Source organism: Xiphias gladius, chromosome 20 (assembly GCF_016859285.1).
Source record: "Xiphias gladius isolate SHS-SW01 ecotype Sanya breed wild chromosome 20, ASM1685928v1, whole genome shotgun sequence".
NCBI classification, from domain to species: domain Eukaryota; kingdom Metazoa; phylum Chordata; class Actinopteri; order Istiophoriformes; family Xiphiidae; genus Xiphias; species Xiphias gladius.
The window spans coordinates 7,742,359-7,764,114 of NC_053419.1; the positions used below are offsets into that span (position 1 = coordinate 7,742,359).

Genomic DNA, 21,756 nt, shown 5'->3' on the forward strand with positions numbered 1-21,756 from the left:
TGAAACCAATATTCATCTGGGTTTTTTTTTTGTTATCAATAAACATTCCAAAACCTTAACAGCATGTTTATTATTGTAACCATGACGATGCAGGTCCTTTAACCTTAGGGAAGTACTTATTTTAACCCAAAGTAGGATCTTTTCGTAAACTTAACAAAGTAGTTTTTGTGTCTAAACCAATCCAAACCATGACGTAAGCTTCACCCCGTTTGTTGTTGTAACCATGACGACAAAGGTCCAGTACGCCTGCTGCTCTAGGGGCGCTATTTCAGGAGTTACTCCAGTGGATCATATCAGAAGGTGAGGACAAATGACCGTTATTGTCGTTCAGATTGGAGGACTTGTTACATTGCAGTAAGCTAACTTGAGAAAGTCTGCACTACTACATGCATGCATCTCACTGAATTCTGTTGACTCACCTGTATAATGTATGTAGAGTGAAAGGCTGGATGTGTGCTTAGTAAAGAGTTGTAATTAATTACTAAGACTCAGTTTTATGTTGAATTTAAAGTTAAAATTGTATATATGCATTAAAAATCGACAAAGTACAACTACTGAATTAAACGTCTTATAAGACTATCATAAGAACAGACTGTTGCCTTAACAAGCAAAGAGTTGGCATAATATTACCTTTCGAACTTCTTTCAGTGGATATAAATAAATAGGGGCCTAATTGGTTTTGTCGCAAGTATAAATAGCTAACCTCAAACAGTTCCCTGTTGTATTAGAACCAACAGCTCAGGTTAGCTAACATGTACTCCTATAGAGACATTATTGGCAATTAGTGACGGAGGGAGAGTGTGCTGTACTTGTGCTCCTGCAAAATGACAAAACTAAAGTTGATCGCACTTGTCAGAAAACAACACCACAACACCATTACAAGTTTCCTCTTTAAATCCATTTTAGCCCATAGAAATGACACTCTTCAAGAAGAAGGAATCTAGACAGAGAGACAGACTAGTAATGCACCCAAGGCAGGCAGACGCTATAAAAACTGAGATTAATGATCCAGCTGTGAGCTCATTGAACATCTGCATGTAGCAGAAACCAGCCAGTTGGTATGCATCATGACTTTTGGCACCCCTGCCATGGTCATGGGAGGGCAGGGTCGTCGGCGGGTGGCTGGGGGAAGTCATCATAGATCAATTTATTTCAGCATGGCATGTGCTCTACTGACTCATGACCTGTGCATAGCGTAATGTGATATAATATACTTGTGTGGTGAGTAAACCAAAATCAGACAGTGAGATAAAGGGGTGAGAATCTGTAGACAACCACCTGTGCCTTGTAGCTGATACGGTATTGATGACTGAATGCTGAGCAAATGGCCGGCACTGTAAATTCTAGTTTACAATTTAGAGTATGTGGTGATGGATTTGAAGAAAAAGAACAAACAAACAAACAAACAAAAATGGCAACGTATAATCCTACAATAATGGTACAGCTGAGGTTTGAACAACACCAGTATAACTGTGGTGAAGATTTACCCCAAACTTGATGTACATAATCGACCTACCTGTCACTAATTATTAACATTATGATAACAATGTCTGAAAGATGAAGATACAATAGATCTGTAGGTTCACACATATATGTATTTGTGGCTTACATGCCTGAACATTTTTGAACCATTATGATGATAATTGAATTATTCATACGCAAAACATTACAAAATTTAATTTATTCAATATTAGAATTGGCTAGATTGTCATGTACTAAAGTGGAAAAAGAAAGTGTGTTGGCCTGACACCTAAGTATCAGCTTTTCTTACATACTGCAGAAGTAACGTGACTCTGGAGGAATTGTAGGTTAATATGATACGAGGCTACAACGTGAATATATATTATTCAAACATAGAAAATGGAGGTGCGGGGAATCAAGTTCACAGTGAAACTGTGAATGAAACTATGTACAATTGATTCTTCTTACATTTATTGAATTCAAAATGTAAGCAGTAAATAGATTTTCTCAAGCTGTTCTCACTGCCACTATTTATTACGTGCATATGAGGGGGGCCTTCTACTGGCTTCTTCTAGTTCTTGGAGCAGTAAATGAACTTTTCAATGCCAACGCAAAGTCGCCATTTTAAGCATGTACTGCTGCAAAAATACTTTTTGTATATAATGTTTATATATAAATGTATGCAATGGTATTGCTGAACCTTTAATATATAAAAGTGAAAAAAGTAATTTGGCTCAAGTTTAAAAAGCCAACCTGAATTAACTGTAGTGAAACAGATACTACTAACTTTTTCTTCATTACATTTTAATTCATGGTCTCAAACATTCAATAAGATGGCATGAGTCCTATAATTTTACATTTTTGGCACCTTTTGGTTGTGAAATAATCTACAATGAGGTGTGAAAGGATTTATTAGCGTAAAACTCATCATGGTTTATCCCCTAGAAACTTAAGTAGTGCGGAGTATCTGTTGGGCTGGGGGACACAGTTTGTAGAGTCCAGCCCTTTTTTCAGAATTTCCTCAATAAATATTTCATCTATACCTCCTGAGATCAAGTAAGTGGGAAGAAACAGAAAAGAGAGGCGTACGCGCACAGACACACGCACCAACATGCATGTGTAATTCCACCGGTATTCATCTTGACATCATCGGGAGCCGGTTAAGCTTTGTGACATGGCCTGGGATAATAAACTGAGTCAAACGACATGTTTAGCTACTTACTGCTGTGGAAGATGTGGAATGTGTAAAGGTTTACTCATTTGTCACATTTTGTGACCTCATCTCCCCTGTAAAAGTCTGCATGAAGGGCACGCCGATCCACCTGCTTCCCCATGTGATGATACTGTATGCAGCCTTCATGACTCTTAGTTATGCTGTCTCTGAAGAGAAGGGAAAAAAAATGCTGTACTTCAGGAATATAAGGAAAGGCACCAGAGACCGATTCACTTTGCACATAAACCTTTGTATATTATTTTATTTTCTGGCATATTAAAAAATTGACTATATAGTTTAGTGATTTGCACAAATGATAATACAGTATAGTGTGTGGTGTTGAAATTATTATAATATTTAACAATACGGTCACAAGTGCACAGAGCGATACAAAATATAACTGCTGAATGTGTTGCTCAAACAAAACTCCATGTCTTGAAGCAGATCATCAAAAGGGACCTTTCCAGTTTAAACAGAATGCAAACTATAAACCTGATAACTTTTACGAGACTGCTGGGCCAAAGTTTCCGGTTGGAACCCCAAACCTCTTTGCAAGACACTGAATTCTTCACGTCAAAGAATTTGAATTGTTTGAGCCTGTCATGAATTTATCAGTTTCTGTGACAAGCCCTAGCTAACGCCTTAAATTCCTTAAAGTTACTTTGAGTTGTTATACCCGCCCACTGAACATAATATAACCTTAAGACACTGGAAAGTTTTGTAATAGCAGAGTTGGGCGGTGTCGTGTTAACTCCCAGACTGAAACAGACATGAACCTGTTTTCAGCAGTTCCACTGTGTTACAGTAAAAAAAAAAGCAACAGCCCAGAAGAAATCCTGTTGATACTTCATGCTTAATGTTGGCTGACTTCTTTTTGTTAGCATTACAATTTTCTCTCGAGGTCCATCCCTTTCCTAATCTCAAAATGAGAGGACTGTGCCTGCCAGCCTGATTTACAATTTAAACTGTAAGAGAGAACAGAGAGAGGAAGAACTTCACCATTACACACATTTATTGGGCAAAGTTTTAAATTCTAACTTTTGGAATTTGAGTTTAATTGGATATTTAGCTTGCAGCCTCCCGTTAACTGGCACTGGGGAAAAGTGATGCCTGTAATTTGAAAAGGCTATCTGCTGATGTTATTCATTTTCCAAACAAAGAGGCTTTGGCACACAGTACGTGTCACCTTATTCTTTACTCCTGGGTTCTATCATAAACTGTACATCCTGTGAGTCTGATCGGCAGTAAATAAAACCTGTTTTTTTAATCGATAGCTATCAATGATTTATATAAAGAAAATTAAATCAAATGTAAATTTAGTACGATAAATGTAGCAGTAAAGTTCCCTGACAGGCAAATTGTGAAGCCCTGCTTTTCATGCAACAGTTCTTTAGGGGCTGGAAAAAGGAGCTTCACTTCATTGGTTAAACTCCACCCACATGCTCATGTAGTGTCACAGAAGGTTCAGCCTCATTCCCAAACTCCACACATAAACTCCAGAGAGAGCAGAGATATACTAGCACTACGGTCATCACTTTTTTTTTCTCTCTCTCTGATTGGATGAAACGCAATCTGTAAGTATATTTTACATTTAGAAAAATAGCCTCACCTTCATATTTGTTTTTGGCACTTAGCTTTCATTGTTCTCCAAAACAGTTTGCAGTCATGTAGACAGGTTCTCTTCTGACTGAATGTTGTTTAATTCCCTGAGAGGTTTTATGTATTTATTACCTTTGTTTTCTGCTTATAGATTATTATGAATTTGCCGCAGCCCTCCAGCAAAAAGGGCTAGTCTAGCAGGCTTACAGTGTAAAATCTACATCTGGGCTGAAAATGAATTGTACAAGGTAAGCTACGGTGCTTTCATTTAATTGTACTTGTGATAACGACATTAACATCACCTGTCAGACATTAGAACAAGCTGCAGAGGCAGAATTAACAGACATATGTGCAATCATTCTGTGTAAGTGTAAGAGTAGATCTCCTTTTAAACCCATTAATGGCTTCCTTTTCAGAGTTCTCCATGCCTTTGGTAGTCACCCCCAGCCCGCTGTGATGCCAGTTGACCTCGCCATGTGTCTGAGCCTCAGTCAGCGCCAGCCTCTTTATCAACTGCTGTCCATGTCTCCTCTGCAACCCACACAGCGTCATTGTCAGCCAACTGACTGTCTGCCGAGGGCGAGCCTTCACTCTCCATATCCCTCCTCAACTTTGTCCTCATCGCTGCGCTGCTCCCCCGTGCCCTCAGAACCTCGGAGCTGTTTCCGCAGGGACAGCGGCAGTCTGAACAAAAAGCGCGTGGTGTTTGCAGACACAAAGGGATTGGCGCTCACTGCCGTGCGCCTGTTTGTGCCTGAGCCCTCTCCTACCACTTCTACTCTGGTTCTCAAACCCTCGCCGGCCAAACTGCAAGGCCAGCAGTCAACCTCAGACAAACTGCAGCGCTACAAGTTGCGGCTGGGTTTCCCTCAGCCGACACTGGACTTTAAAACCTTCCTTGCACGTCTGAGAGAGTTGCATGTACAGCTGGAAAGCTGTAACATTTCAGAACACTCCCTGAGTGGGAAAGTGCGTGTCTCCCATGTCAGTACTGAGAGAGCTGTGCATATAAGGGTGACCTTTGACTCTTGGCGGAGCCATCATGACATTCCTTGCACGTTCTTGCAGCAGCAGCACTGTGGGGGCTCTGATATGGGTGTTTTTGCCTTTGATTTCAGCTTACCCCAGAAAATAGATCCAAAGGAGAGAATCGAGTTTTGTGTGTCCTTCAGGCCAGGACCTGGTGCAATGCCACACTGGGACAACAACAGAGGGCAGAATTACAGGGTGTGCATGGGAAAAGATGCATCAAATGCTTACCAAGGTGGAGCTAACCATTGTTACCCCACACTATCAACACATCGGCCACCATCGTGGCCTTCACACGTATCCCTCAGTATGCAGAACTCTGCTGATTTGCAGTGTCTTGAGAGGAGTTTATTAAGCAGATTCAGAGCAGAGTGTAAAACTCTGTGTTTAACTAAGTAGACCAGTGAAATTAGCCAATATGTTCTCAACAGATGTATGAGGATAAATAATGCGAATATATTAATTAACAAATATTTCAAAGAGAGTGACAGCTTTTAGGGATGTATGAACTTTCTCAGATCTCAGTGTTAAATGGTCTAAAGCCTACTGTTTAAAAAAGAATTCACCCAACTGAGCTGAACTACCCTGCTGAAATGTGAGTAACCCCTACTTCTTTAATATTCTGATTAAATTCATTTAAAAAATAAAAGCTTTTCTTTCTCTTTTCTTACATCTACAGACGTTACAACGTAATCATTCAACAGATGCTCATTTACAAATGCAGCTTAAAGTGTACAGTGCAATAATGCATATCTGCACATTGAAGTTTGCCACATAGGCCCTGATTAAGATACAGGGGCCCAAGAAGAGAATGGAAAAAAAAAAAAAGACCTGTATTTGTCTCAGAGAAAACACAGCTCACTACACAAAGCGATTATTTTATTAACCTTTTGTACTTTCAGGCACTAGCCCATTTTCTCCAAGCATAGTGAATGAATGAAAATGCTCATGATAAACTTTCACACAGACATTAATTGCCTCGGCTCAGATATCCAGTGGGTCTTTTCAAGCAGTACGTCAGACATACCAGACAGAACAAGTCAACAAACTGAGAGATCTTCTGGGCAAGGCAGCACACATGGTTTTCCTGGGAGAGTCCGTTCTAGACACTAGACACTCCCCTACCTGCTGTGAAAAGTGAAATAACATGTTACTCCTTGTACTGTACATGATTGGTATGGCTAATAACAAGTAACCATGGTAGCCTCAGTGCCAGCCTGTGCTATGGATAATGCATGGGCTTGTTTTTCCATGCAAGGGTGGAGTCATTATTAGACACTTTAGCGTGAAAGTCTCCCTCTGCTTCTCTTGTTCCACTCCCTCTTAGTCACCTCTCAGTTAGACGTGTTTCTTTGTCCGTCACGTTTCTCTCAGCTTAGTATCCTCCCAGGACTACCGCCTTTGGGAATTCTCACAGCTCAGTGATGTCAGCCTGAATGTTGCATGTGAGCGGTTCTCACATGTAACAGGTTTACACACCTTGTATCCTAAAGCAGTTAATTATTTGACTCAGCAGTCTTGGGTTGGTGTCAAGTGTTTTATCTTTCTCTTCCTAACATCCTGTTAATGATAAGCTAAACAGAACCCAAGAGAAGATACATTATCATAACTGAATGATTTCTAGTTTTTAATCTGAGAGTGCTCTGAAGTTTCCAATCATTTTTACTGATATTTTGCAACTTCAAATCAATCATGCAATTATTCCAGTGTCAGTAAGCAGGACTTTAAAGTCACAGAGGAATGCATGCTCTGTAACTGCAATTTGTTTCAGTTTATTCCAGTACTAAGGCACATAAAGACCATGGTCATACCAGCATTTAAAATGGAAAATAGGAAAAGTTCATTCCAATGGAATTTTTGCAGTTACTGGGTTTGCTCATGGTGGCAGATTAAATCTGCACAACTGTGTCCAACTTTGATGAATGTTTGTGCAAATTTGTGCTGCTGACCAATAGCCAGCCATCTTGACAGTCCTGAGCTTTGAGGAGACAGACAGTCAGAAAATCCAAATTAGCAGTGCCAAGCTCCCACCCTAACCCAGTGTGGATAGTAAAAGGGTATAAGTTGTAGAAGGGTTTTTTTTCTGTTTTTAAGGGCTAGACAAAATCTGTTCTATCATTCCACATAGAGAATTAGTGTTAAGCACAAAAAAGAAAAAGGGGTTCTGAGATTTAGAACAGTATTCTGAGCATAAAGACAGAATTTAGAAAAATAAAGCCTGAACTCTGGGTGATGCGTAATAGAAAAAAAAAAATTAAAGGAAGTCTGAACACTGAACAGTAATGTTCAACTTTAGCTTGTTTTCTCTTTCTCTCTCTCTTTTTTTTGAACCAACATGATATACCTCTCAGAATTTTGTAATTAAAGGACCTTTTTATAAGATTAAGGAGAGTCTATTGGCAGAAATGGAATATAATATTCATAATAATGTTTTCATAAATGTATAATCATCAACTCATTGTGTTTTTGTTGGAATGAAAACACAAGAGTCCCTAATATCTACGTAGGGCGGAGGTCCTCTTCCAAAGAGCCTGCCATGTTGCACCGCCATGTTTCTACGGAAGTTAGAAAGGGTAAAAACCAAAAACTGGTTCTAGAGAGGGCCTTTTGCATTTTTATGTCACCTGAAGGCCACCATAGGTTCCTCCCATTGGAAAGGGAGGGGCGAGGGGAGGGGTATTCAACAGGTCTCCTGGTCAATGCTAGACACAACCAGCTACACTAGCACCTTTGGCAACCATACAGTAACAACAGAAAATAACACATAATTTTACTAAGAAAGGCTTTTCAGTGGTCATTATCTATTTTTGTTCCTTGCGTCTGCCACTGCCCCCATTTTATCTTTGAGCCAGCGGCAGCCACAGCTGGCTGATGGCCAGCAGCCAGCCACCAGCTGCTGGTGCTTACAGTGCTGATGCTTAGTGTTGTCTGAACAACACCCTGAAGACTGATCCAAAGAATGAGTTGCTGGGAGCTGACCGTGGTGGCTGGCCAAGACACTAGGCTGCAGTGACTGGATTTGTTTTTATTCTGCTCCCAAGTAATCTCACAAGCAACAAGCAAGCAAAAATCGTGCCCTCAACCACCTGGTGCCCGAAGAGTCATATGTAACAAGCAGAAACTGTTTTCAAGGAAGAAGTGATAGACAATACGATACAAAAGGAGTTGACAATAGATTGTTTGCGACTCAGCACCGTGTTCGTTTTGTGTTGAGCTAATATTGTTGTTGCTAAAAGTATATAATGGTAGATGCTGGCAAAACGAATACATAGTAAGACGGACCCGTCCCAACTTCCCAAAAGGCAACCATTGCATGGTGGTTTTGCATATTGTAAACCTACATGTTTGTGCATTCGTCAGGCAAGAAGATCTATCTGTTGAGTTTGCGTCTGTCTGTAACATAATAAATAGATTTTTTTTAAAGGAATTAAGTGTAAAGAACTTGCACTTTAAATGTGTGCATTATACTTCGTGTTATAATGCAGAAAACTACTAATATTAAAAATTGTTTATGAGGTCACACCACGTTTGGTCCACCTTCAGAAAAGGTGACTCTGTGGGGGAGGGAGAATAAAAGTGCCTTCACAACTTCTTACTGGGTGATGTATTGAAAAAAAAATGCGGAAAACACAATAAAATCCCCTTTCATACCCACAAAAAATCAAACAGACGCAAAACAAAAACCTCAATATTTTTTTCTTCTTTTCTGAGCAAATGCATTTTTATTATTTGAGAGCAAATATTACACACCTTATATGGGACATTTACAGAAAGTATATCAGAACAGACAAAAGAGCAAGATGGCAGAGTCTATGCTATACTACAGTATACTACCGAATCTACTAATGCCGCATTCTGCAAGTGAGAAAAGGAAAAGGTGGACACTAGTGCCCTCTATTGTTAACGTGACTTCAGATTATAGCCTGGAACAACTGCCCATCAGTACACGGCATGTGAAGTAAAATGAGAGACGCAGATCTTATTGTGTTCGTTGTCAGGATAACTACAGTTCCACGGTTAATAAGTTAGATTCAGTACATGGAGGGAATCATGGATGGTTAAAGGTCAGTGAAAGTACAGAATTAGAAATGAATTGTCCCTTACAGAAATCGTGATACTTCGGATGTGCCTGTACAGCATAAGATCTATAAAAATATTTCTAATAAGATAATGATTCTCAATAAATTAACAAAACAATCCGACACCTTTGGAAACTGAGAGATGGTTATGTCACGTGTAAGAGTGAGCTCTTCATTTGATACGGGTGTTTGCGGAGGTCTTTACTGACAGTGGTCGCTGGGCAGGTGCTCGTGCTCAGGGTTCCAAGGTGATCTGGCAAAACACTCAGCGGCCTTCCTGTCACACTCACAGATGAACATCTCACATTCATTGTTTTTGCCTGAGGAGGAGAAAGTAGACAGCACGCTGTGATTACCAGTAAAAATGTGTATAAATTAAACAAACTGAGAACAGTATAAATTCTGTTATAATAGTGACAGTTTTTTTTTTCCCGTCATTTATATCTAATTCAATGAAAAGTCAAAAACTTCAATCTTTCAAGTTGTACTTCTCCCTTGCTGAATTTACCTGTGACAGTAACTAAAAGTATAACGATGGAAAAGGGAAAAATGCACGTTACTGCAGGTTTTATGAACAAATTAATATTTTATAAGATCAAGTGAGCTGGAAACTCTTGGGTGTACTCACTATCACAGGTGACCTTCCTGTTTTGTTTGTCACAGGTATAGTGGTAGAGCTCGGTGTAAGGGTTGTCGAAGATGGGCCAGCACTCATTGTGCTGCATAGCATCACTGTAACACTGGTCATGCACTTGGCAGCACCTACAGATTTAACGCGAGAAATTTTCAAACAGACTGATAAGACTTTTTCATGTTGTATTATTAGTATTAAGCAGTAATAAGTAGTATTAAACAGAGTGACTGAATCATGACCTATCCAGATCGTCCACAGGTGTGCCAGAGCCTCCCTTTCCACAGTAGCAGCCGTAGTCAGCGTAGTCCAAAACAGGCCAGCTACCAGGCATCACACACAGGATCATTCTTCTAAACTGATTGAGAGCCTTGTCGTTGGACTGGGCTGAGCAACAAGGGGGAACAATCAGAATTCTGTTTACACTGGACCAGAGGATGCATCTATTCACAACCACCATGTATGCAGATGACAAGCTTTTCTCAAGTTGTACTTACCAACAGAGAGGCCTGCAGCCAAGAGAAACAGAGTCTGGAGGGCATTCATCCTGTGAGTCCGAACTTCAGCCACAGAGTAACTCTCAGTATAAGATCAGGCCCTCTTTATATATCAAGCATGGGGCCTTGGGACCTCCCCTGTCAGCTGTTCATACTGCATAGGGTCACACGCCTCACAAATGCACTTGCTCTGAGATTCAAACTGAAAACAACAGCATGTGTAAAAGAAAAAACTCCCACACTCTCTATGAACTTTTCTGAACCCTAACTTGTTGTTCAATATGTTCGATGCTCATTCATGTTAGGGACCCATGTGGGTTGCACTAGACATACCAAAAGGGTTAGGACTCATTCATTTAATAGGTTTGAAATATATCATCAACCTAGCCATCAAAAATGTTACGTTTTCAAACTGACTGTTTGACTTAATTCAAGTAAATATCACCTGACTTGTCTTAATTAACAATTTTATCTTATTAGTTTAGCTAGAAAGAAGGGACACATCTGCTAAAGTTCCTTCAGGATGCTTTAACACTTAATTTAATCTCTGAAGTTTCAATACATAAACATATTATTTCAAGTTTTATTCTTTTGGATACGCAAGGGCATATTCTAAACTTGTTCTTAGGGATGAAATATCTTATTCCAAGCTTTAGTCTGTCTCATAATTTCATTTCCAACCTGTTAGCATAACTAGACTAAAAAAAGACCTTATTGAACTGATCCTTTTTGATCTTATTTTACAAATTCTGGTGGCAGGAGTTATTTTAAGATCTTACCAAGTGAGAATCCCTTGCTACAGCAGCCAAATTTGTTTGTTTCAACCAAAGAATGCCCATATCTCAAAAGATTTCACTTAAATTTGACATGGCTTTATTGCAATGTTGGCCATTTTTCAATCAAAGCAAATCCTAATGCTACAGCTATACCCCCATGCGCAAAGTCAGGTTCATAAAGACACGGCTGTCCCAGTTTGGCGTGCAAGAACACAACTGTCCTGCACACAGCCCGGACCTCAACCCCATCCAACCTTTTCAAGCGATTCAAGCGATTTATGCCCATGGTTTGTGAATTAGATGATCGACAATCCCATAAGGGTGTTAAGTTCACTTGTCCAGATACTTTTGGCCATCTCAACATTTATTACCAGTAAGTGATAAAAAAAAATTAGCAGGTATATCTCTAGTTTGTCTCTCCCTATGTGTATTTTCATGCAGATCTAAATCCACATACAGAATAAATGTTTCCCAATAAGACATTAGGTAATGTAGTGGACCAAGTTGCTTTGGGTGAGGCACCGTATGAGCTCCCTTAGCGATTTTCCAGTCTTTGTAAAATCTATCTGGGCTCTCTCCATCCTCTGGATCATGGGTCAAACCCTGGTCAGACATTTGCAAGCCGTGACTGACTGCGCATGAAACATCATGATGTCTGCGCGTCTTGCACACCTTCACGTCAAAAGTGTTGCAATATTGCCACACACAACGGGGGAAATGATCATCAAGCTGCATGTGTAGCCACTTGCTTCACATCAGATAATCATTTATAAACTGCATCATTGTTTTTGTAATAGCTATGAAGAGGCACTGATAGAATCACTCTTTGTGTAATGTCACTGTAAACCTACGTGTTCATTCATGGTTTCATTCATGTTTCAAATAGGTATTTGCGACATTGTAAGAAGAATAGTCCTGAAGCAACTTGGTGTAATATACAATGTATACTTACGTTATACCTTCTGTAAGCACTATTTTTGCATAATTATGTAACAACCTCATGTCCAGAAAAAGAGAGAGATAAACATGAGACCAAATTTAACAAGGCAAATTGAGATTTTCCGTCATATGCATAGAGACATGGAAAATCCCAGACCTGAAGATCAAAACTCTGAAGATATGAAGGGCATGCGAAGGTCGGGAGCAAAGTGCTCAAAGGAACGGGAACAGTGACGGGTTGTCTAGGGGAAAGAACAGGGACAGTGGTCTGTTTTCGCTTCTATTTTGGCTCTAACCACGTTTGCTTGATGGTCTTTTGTATTTCTTTGTCAAGTACTGTATTTTGTAAATACAAGCTCTTTAAGTGTATAAGACACAATTAACACCATCATCCAATTCATTAAGAAAAGGCTGCTTTAAAAATCACTTTCTGTGCAGCCTTAAAGCGTCTTCTGTTTGAATGCTCTCACTACAATGTGTTAAATGACTGTCGTTCACAATATTATTGCTTTACATTATTCATTTTCCTCCTTCCATTTTGATTATTGTTTGAAATCTTAAAAGCAGATAAGTGTTTCTAAAATATTATTTTATTCTGTTAGCATGTTTCAAAAAAAGTCAAGAGCCACCGTTTCATTCATGATAAAAATGACCAGTACAGACTTTTACAATCACTGCAGGGGAGTCAAAACAATCCATTGCCTTCTACTCATGGACTCAAGAGTGTCTGAGTGAGGTTGACAATACACAAATATACACACACAAATCCAACAGACTGCATATGAATTTGTACAGTAACACAATCTTTAATACAAATATCTCTGAAAATGGAAAATGTATACACACCATGTGGTTCAAATGCTCAACAACATTTTTAATGATACTGCCATTTATCTGAATGACTAGCATTCTCATCAATAAATCATTACCATGTTAGTTCTGAGACAATAGCAGAAGCAACAAAAACAAAAGAGACCTTTACTGAGGACACTGTAAGTCTCTGGCCTCTACTGGCCTATAATCAACATCTTGGTCTCATTTGTTTATGGCAACTACACCTAGATATCACAATTTGACAATGATCTATTGATGGCTCAAGTCAGACCTTTAACTTCAAATTCAGTCCAGTCCTTCAGGCTTTAAGTATATGAAATATACACAGACCATTAAAAGTGCAGACAAACATGTTAACTATAACAAAACTCTTTAGTTCCAGTCTGTTACATGATCCTATGCTGGTCCCTTTGTCAGTGTTGTGGTTCTTCAAGCAAATGCTGGTCACTTTGTCTTTCAACTACTGTTGTCATTGTCAAATATTTTCAGCTTTTTGTTTCCTGTTCTGTCTTTTTAATTAACCGTGAATTCATCTGAAGCTTCAAGTCCCATGGCACAAACCAATGATGCCATGTTGTCTACACCATTCCACTTGTGCAATGGTGTATCAGAGCAAAGACCACTAAACCTGTGTAGATGTTCAAAAGGGTAAGCATTATTCTTCTGCTTCATTGTCGTGCTGTAAGTTTACATACACTATGTACACATTCTACATAAAAATAAACCTTTATTATTGTAGTGCAAAACTAATAGTGTCATTTTAAAGTTTAGACCAAATTAATTTAATAATAACATGATTAACTGTTCCGGGTTTGGTCTTAACTACATCATCTCAGTATTCACTAACAATCTGCTAAGACACTTGACTGGAAGCTGTATTGAAAGAACTCTAGACAACAAAACAAATCACCAACCAAAATTTTAAAAAAATTATATAACTGAATACGTTACAAATAACAGAAAACTATCCGCTTTGCGCTCTGTGATCATACTAAATAAAACTCAAGCATTTCACGATACAGAGGCAAGAGAAAAAAGTGGAGTACTACTGCAGTGCATTTTTTCCTTCTTTGACCTCAACATTCACATTCTTGATTGTACTTCTGTTGTCTCCTCAACCATAGGAAAGACGACAGCAACCTCACGTATCGGAGGTCGTTCAGTCCAATTTCCCCAGCATTACCAATTCTCCTCATTACACTTACGTCTGTTTTGACTACAGACATGTCATAGTGTCCTACCTCGTTATTAATGCCCCTCTATGTCTACTAAGAAAAGTTCCTGTTGTTGAAAACTACAGAGGGCAGCCAGTGAAAAGATAAAGGCAGATTATGAAGGATTGGAGTAACTAAGTGGCATTGATCATCCTCAAAAGATGTGTAGAACAACTGGGTTTACAGTGAGTGTACAAGATATAATCTCAGAGCTGTGTGTTCAAAATTTAGAAAGGATAAAGTAATGTCATCACTTAACTAACCTCTTAAAGCACATTTGTACAATGATGCAAATGATTAATATGTTAAGATTTTACTGTACACACCTGTCTAACTTTATCATTTAATCGTTTTTTTGTTTATGCATTGTTTTCCAGGGCATTCCCGTAGTAAAGACTATACCTGAATTTTACTGAACATGAAAGTTTAATTTACAAATTTAACAATATTCTTTTTTTTTCATCTTTGATCGCTCTCCTTCACCTCATTCACAGCTGCCCCTTCAAGTCAGGATGTTAACAGATGAAACTCATGACTGATATGGGCCTGGATTCACCTGGTCTCTCTGCTTCATGGAAAAAACAGGTGGAGCTAATATTTTGTACACTCAGTGTACAGTTAACACACTGGGACAGGATTAAAAAGACAGTCTTCAATCAGATAGGCTTATATAGCAAAGTGGTGACATACTTCTTCTTGTAGCGATGTGTCGCACTGAGCACCATCACCCCATCCTGTGAGAGGAAAAGATGACATGGAGGAAAAATTTACAGAATAAACACACAAACTTTCTAAACAATGACGTGAATGCTTGCAGCTTCGATATACAGGCGCTTATGGGGACAATGTTATCAGTCTTACCTTGTGCAGCGTTACCATACTATAAACCATAGAGATTAGTGGGAGGACTACCCACTAATCTCGACGACCTGCTCCGCTCACTAATCCCCATCAACCATCAGGCAAAATAATATCTACCACTACTATATTCCTGTTCTTACTTTCATAGAGACTCATTTGTTGTGGTGTCAAAGCTGCAAAACTGCTGTTAACCTACTTTTAATGGAAACCAAACACTTGTTTTTGCTGCTTTACATTAAAGGATAGGGTCACAACTTTTCAGGTCTGTCTTAAAACAATAGCCAGGTGTCCATGTGCACTTGGAAGAGTTTTTGCTTGCTGTAATCACTGCTCCTTTTCATGTTGGCCATTAAGAGATCTCTTTGTATTGCACTTCCAATGCACTGATAAATAGCTAATCTTTGTACTAATGCATTTTGGTACAAAATGAGGACTGTGGATTTGGTCCCGTCTCTTAAAGTGTTGCTTTCAAACTGACTTTAAAAAATGTCAACATATCCTTTAAAGGTATTTCGTCAGTGAACCCATGGAGCGCTTTAAATGTTAAGCTGCTACAAAAAGGTGCAGAATTTACCGATGTGGGTTAGCAATTCATTGTTAGAAAAAATTATCTGTTACAAACCTTTTCTGTGCTTTCCTTTCATTGGATCATTTTTAACTAATTTTGTTGTTAGCTATTGATTATATTAAGAGCTACAGGTGATGAGGAGAAACTTCCAACATGTCATTAAGCTAAGCTACACCTTTTAGCGTGCTGCTCTGGTTATAAGGGGGAAAAAATCAGTTTATAGTTGCACACACTATGGCTCAGATATCTAATGGTATGGAAATTCAATTTATTTTATCCCGCTATGACAGCTCTGTTTGTAGTGGCATGTTTTTTTTCTATTATATTGATGAAAAAAAAAATCCTTCTATTAAACTCTTTTTAGCCTGTTACCCATAAAACCATCCAGTAAGCATGTCATTTAGAAGCCATAAAAAGAAATCTGACAGTTAGCATATTGATTTGTGAGTTTTTAGAGCAACATGAGACAACTAACAGAGTCTCAGCTGGGCCATAGAGGCTATTACCAAATTGCCAGTTTATCTATGAAATATCTGAAATCTTCCTACAAAGAAACAGTCTTATTTATTAACACTTATCACACTGTAGCATTTTATCAAACTCATGTATAATTGTTTGATCAGCTACAAAGCTCCTGTTTTGCCTTCAAAAGAATGACGCACACTCAAAACAAAAATTACCACTGAAGGTGAAGCCAACTGGAAAAAAAAACTGGCCAGCTGCCAAATGATACAAAAAAACTGTGCATGGTTAAAATGGGAATTTCTGTTTGTTTGTTTTTTCTTTTTCCCCATTACTCTGACCATGATACCTTTATTAAAATCTTGCCGTGCGTATCTAGTTTGTTTTTCCTGTCACAATGTTGGCATCATCTGTTCTGCAGCTCCCCTAATAGCAGCTTGTTATCATTGTTGGAATTCCATAGATACAATCAGCTGTGCAAGCTACATGCGCGCTCGCTAACAGCGGCAACAGCTCACACTTTCTTAAAAAATGCTAACAAATCTGCTCATTTCTCAAGTGTCACTAAGAACATTTTCCCATATTTAAGCAGCTGAAAAATAGCAAACACTGTATTCTTTTTTGGTGTGACTCAGTCAGCTTGAGATCTTACCTTAATGGAAAGAGCATAGAGGTGGTTGAGCATGACGTGGTTGGGTTCTGGAAGCAATGCAGGGTCACACTGGAAAAAAGGATTATGAAAAGAAACAGAAAAAAAAACAACTGAAGGATGTTGAAACAGATTTTATTTATCTTTCCATTTTCCATCTCTTTATTTTTATATTCTCTATATTCTTGGTTGTTGTAGCCTTTGGCTCAAGTATAAATTGTTGTTTAGTACTATGTTAAATTTAATGCTATAATGAATGAATGAAAATTAATGACCAAAATGTTGCTTTTTCAATAAACTTACAATATTTTGACTTTAATTTTCAGGAATAACAGTTACAATACAAAACAATGTAAATAAAAAATGTAAATAACTGTGTGTGAGGGATAAGTCTGATTTAATTGCATCCCAGCTACTTACAGAAATCCCAGTATCTTTGTTGAGGATGACCTGTAGCAAGTGTGGTGGGAGTATGGGTGGAGACTTAAACTTCTCTTCCTGTTTCGGAACATATGCGTCCTGATGATATGGTCCGGGAGGAGAGCTGGAGAGGTCTACTTAAAGAAGGGAGGAGAGCAGAGCAAGGGCAGAATAGCATGACTAAATACTATCCTAGTATGACTATAACAGAACATCCTTTTGAAACACTTCCTTAGAACTTGTGTAGAAATCCTGGCCTAAGTTTACAAAATTGCATAACATTTACATTTTAAAATGATACTAGTAAGTTTTAATTTCTGACTGAATTTGTCAATCATGCTTTTTATTTTGATGTTTACTGATAATGGCTGGACAGTGTGACCTCAGACCCCAAACATTAGAATATATAGAATCTTTTTTGTACACTTTTCCATACCTGTTTCCAAAGCCTGTACTCTGCGCCAGTGAATCTTAATAGATCAGGCATTAAAAAGGGTTGTCAGGACTCACCTGACATGTCAGAGCATTTCTGTGAGTCCACCATTAGAGCATCGAACACCTCAAAGTCAGTTTTCTTCACCTGGATTATATTGTTGACTGTGCCGAGTTGGCTGGTTACAACCGGCTGTGAGGAAACACAAGAGACAGCCAAATGCACAACTAAAGTCAGAAGTGTAAGGGAACCAGACAAATTACAGGTGTACAATAACTGAATGCTTAATTTTTTCAACCCTTTCTGTCTAATATGTCCTTCACTTCATAATTTTGCCAAGTTTACGTTGATTGATTAATTATTTTCAGATTCGTTGAGAAACTGTATTTCCTTGCTGCAGAGAAATATTTACACAAGATAATAGGTCTCACTCAGATTATTGCTTGCAGCCAAAATTGAAAACTCATAATCTACACTTGCTTTACAGTATGTAGTACTGGCAGAGACATAACCTACACCCTGAAAAAACATAATAGTTCATTATGTCATGACAGTATTGTTTGGGATTGGGATTTAGTGTCTTTCCAGACTCTCTGTTACAGCAAAGCTTTAATAGCTTTATTTACAGATTTTGATGTAATAATCACAGGAAACTAATAAAGAAATTTCCCAATAGAATATACCCAGATTGGGAAGCCCTCTACATGTACTTTAGAGCAAAATCATGGCTGCAACATGATTTTGTCCTGAGAATAATTGCTGACCTCAGCAGGGTCGTGGGTCCACTGGCCATCCACATAAAACTTGTACTGGTGTTCCCCCTCAGGCAGATCGACAATGGCCACAAAGGTGTTTTGACTTTGATAGATGACAGATGAGAGAGCATTAGGCACACAGGTGAGTTGACACAGTAACTTCTTTTTGAATCTTCAGCTTCATCAATAATATGTATGCCCTCTAATCAGTGAACTGAATTTAAACAAGGCATTACCCGTGACTCCCAGAAACTTAAGAGATACAATGATATTTTGTATATTAATCTAACAATTGCTTCGACCTGTTTCATACATAAAACAACCAACAGTTTCATGAAGGACACTCAAAACAAAAGTCTTTGAGTGTTAGCTAGCTTCAATGAGAAATGGCAAATGTCATCCTATCCAATAACTACAAACAAGGACACAAAGTCCCAAGATACACACTCACCTTCTAATAAGGGGAATCTTGTTGGCCCAGTTGTTGAAGGACCCAGAGAGGTAGACCTCCTTGCCATCTCCAGTCCAGCGAAAGACTGTTGGTCGGTCTAAAGTTGGCGCTTTGTCTTCTGCTTCTAAGTCTTGTTGCCATGCAAGGAACTCCTCTTTCTCTAAAGGAGCCTGAAATATGAATCAAAAACCCACCATTAGCTATTTCTTGATCTACATTATGTTAAGAGTGGGTACTGAAAAAGTCTACAGGCATCAAACGATCATGTTGGCAGCAGATAATCTGCCTCTGAGACAGCAGCATGACTTACTTTCATATCATCACCATGAAAAATATCTGCATCTTCAGGGCTGTCCATCAGGATTTTTGGTCTCTCTCCCTCCTTGGTACCTCGGCTGTCCCTCCGCTGAGCCTTCTCCCCCTGGCCCATTGCAGCCCTCTCACTGCTTGTATTCCCCATGGCTTTGTCTTCTTGTAGGCCAATACAAGGTCGCTGTGAGTAGGAGTTTTAAAGCCAACCAGCAACTCAGAAAAGACTGCACAAGGTGTGACATTTTTCAAATAAGGTCATTAATATTAATAGCCAGTAGTTGTATACTGGCAACAAGATTTGCTTTTTAAGACCTCATCACTCCAGTGAGAAATATACAGAGTTTTTACACCACCTTAGGCGCTGAAGTTCTTTTCAAGTATGATTTATAATGAGTGCAGCAGTAGAATAAGCTAACTCACATGCAGATCGCAAATTAGAAGAGGCAGTGAGTCAGAATCGTGGGGAAAGATTTGACAGACTTTTAATCCACTTCAGAAGGAAATTCGGCATTTATTTCTACACTGTATTCATCTGACAGCTGAAGCTATCTGTTCTTTGCCCAATATGGCTTTATAAACAACAATGTACAATCATTTAAGAATCCCTGCAGCTGGAAACTGAATAACGCGGGTGATTGTTTTTCAACACACCACCTGGGCACTTGCAATGTTAAAGTTTAACTATCTTTTAGAAAAGATATTTTAGACTCATACTGAGTCTAAAACCTAACATGTCACTTATTTCAGTGTGATACTCTCTCTCTTTAAAGGGCCAGTTTTTTTGTGGGGTCCAGGCAGCTTTTAGTTTACAATTTAAGTTACTGCATTATAAAAATATTTTATGTAGTCATCTTGTAGATGACTACAAACCTTCTTGGCATAGAGAATCCATCACAATTAACACAAATATTGGCTTTTATTAATTATTTTATTCATATATGTTACTGCTGTGTGATAATGATGCAGTGAAGACGTTAAAAATCACTCTGCAGTGCCCGCTGCATAAGTAAGTAATGGTAAGATGACCTTGACAAATGAAAGGCAGATCCATTTACAGTAATGGATGACCTATTTCAAGGATGTTTCTCAGTGCATATTAAGTTGCATACCACTATGACATGAAACCAACAGGCACCCAAACTCTGAAACACTACCAGAGGTCACAATGAAAACTTTAGCCAACGTTGTTTAAAATTGGACAAAAACTGTTTAAAAGCAACATGATTTCTTTCGTTACACATTATTGATACATTTCTCAGTGATTCAATGATTATCATGTGATTACTACTGCATGTGTCACTAGAGGATAACCTCAGTTTAAGGTGACGCCAAAGGGTGACAGGGTGAGGCAGGTTTGTATGTATTCACTGTCTAGTCACAGTTATTTGTGAGGGCTGGTGTTCAATAGCTGCATTTCTGCGGTTCAGTATTTCTACTGCTGATGATGGCGGTGGAGCACTTTTCCACTGTATGGCAATGTTCAGATTTTGAGTAAAGTACTGTTTCCACCGCTAGTCATGATACTCTGACATTTGTGAGATGATAATATGAAAGGGATACAATATTATGCAGCGTATACTTTAGTTATCTAGCAATGGTAATGCAGTGACGACTTTTTGTCAACTTTAGTAAAGGCAAAATGATGTTGCCATTAGCCACCCAAGGAAGTGACCCGAAGAAGGCAAACAGACACTAGCTTATCTTAAAACCTGACTGCAAGAAAATAAAACTCCATCACTAACTCTTGAGGGATTATAGCTTGATTCACGTGAATTGACGGCAGGTGCTTTAGTTTCAGCCAGTGGCGCCTGTGTAGCAATAAGACGTAACGTTAGCTGCATACTAAGGCTAACGATAGTTAGCAGCTAGCATCAGTGTTTCGTGTAGCCGGCTCTAGGTCCTTTAACCCGAACACTGCTACTGGCTGCTGGCTAAGGTGACACCCACTACTGAGCGAAAGTGCTGTCCATAAATACAGACCGTCGTTTAGCTTTTTACCTGGGCAGTTTTTAGCGTCGTAGCTGTCGGTATTAACTCCTCCAGCCCATCTCATCAGAACAGAAACAGTAACTAAACATTTGGTCACACCAGCGACCCGCCCCTCCCCCTTGGTTTGCGCATGTGCAGTAGATCAAAAAATTACTTTGGCTCTTTAAAAGCTACTGAATAATCCCGCAATATTTTATTTCACCAGAAGCACTTATTATCACATAAACAGTTTGTACACATTTTTTCACATTTTTAAGTCTAGGGCGATGTGTTATGAGAGATGTAATTTTATGTACTAAACACTAGATGGAAGCGTGGGTCAAGTACAGTGACAATGTACAGTATGAAAATGAGGTACATTGTTGTACACCATAGAGATGAGATCATGCGACAAGTGTCTCATTTTTGTGTCAGGTAGCACAATCTGATCCAAGAACAGCGCCAAACCGTATCACCTGTGGTCACAGCGGCCCTGAGCAGCGATGCTGTGCCAGTGCTGCTGTTGATAGATGAAGCAGGTATTTTGAAGTTGCCATAGCAGGAGGCGTGATAAACAACTTCAGTGATGGCTCTGCTCCAGTATA

At 38.9% G+C, this 21,756-nt stretch overlaps 3 protein-coding genes across 5 annotated transcripts; 1 reads left to right on the forward strand and 2 right to left on the reverse strand.

The window, feature by feature from the left end:
* Positions 1-4,162: 4,162 nt before the first annotated feature.
* Positions 4,163-5,900, forward strand: si:dkey-242g16.2 (uncharacterized protein LOC336380 homolog). Its single transcript, XM_040157958.1, has 3 exons — positions 4,163-4,248; positions 4,425-4,521; positions 4,690-5,900. Exons 2-3 carry the CDS (start codon positions 4,508-4,510, stop codon positions 5,699-5,701), a joined length of 1,026 nt encoding a protein of 341 aa, XP_040013892.1. The 5' UTR covers positions 4,163-4,248; positions 4,425-4,507; the 3' UTR covers positions 5,702-5,900.
* A 3,128-nt stretch (positions 5,901-9,028) lies between these two features.
* Positions 9,029-10,808, reverse strand: LOC120806484 (phospholipase A2, minor isoenzyme-like). Its single transcript, XM_040157709.1, has 4 exons — positions 10,510-10,808; positions 10,255-10,399; positions 10,010-10,143; positions 9,029-9,701 (listed from the first exon to the last, which is right to left on the reverse strand). Exons 1-4 carry the CDS (start codon positions 10,556-10,558, stop codon positions 9,583-9,585), a joined length of 447 nt encoding a protein of 148 aa, XP_040013643.1. The 5' UTR covers positions 10,559-10,808; the 3' UTR covers positions 9,029-9,582.
* Positions 10,809-13,654: 2,846 nt separating this feature from the next.
* On the reverse strand, positions 13,655-21,295 carry prkab1a (protein kinase, AMP-activated, beta 1 non-catalytic subunit, a). Of its 3 annotated transcripts, XM_040157739.1 has the most exons (9): positions 21,182-21,295; positions 19,182-19,364; positions 18,872-19,041; positions 18,430-18,523; positions 17,743-17,857; positions 17,233-17,366; positions 16,816-16,884; positions 14,963-15,006; positions 13,655-14,840 (listed from the first exon to the last, which is right to left on the reverse strand). In XM_040157739.1, the coding sequence occupies exons 2-9, from the start codon at positions 19,329-19,331 to the stop codon at positions 14,825-14,827; spliced, it is 792 nt and encodes a 263-aa protein (XP_040013673.1). In that variant the 5' UTR covers positions 19,332-19,364; positions 21,182-21,295; the 3' UTR covers positions 13,655-14,824. The 3 variants fall into 3 exon arrangements, with proteins under 3 accessions (XP_040013673.1, XP_040013671.1, XP_040013672.1); XM_040157737.1 differs by having other exon boundaries at positions 13,655-15,006; XM_040157738.1 differs by having other exon boundaries at positions 13,655-15,006; positions 19,182-19,407; positions 21,182-21,286.
* Between the last annotated feature and the right edge of the window lie 461 nt (positions 21,296-21,756).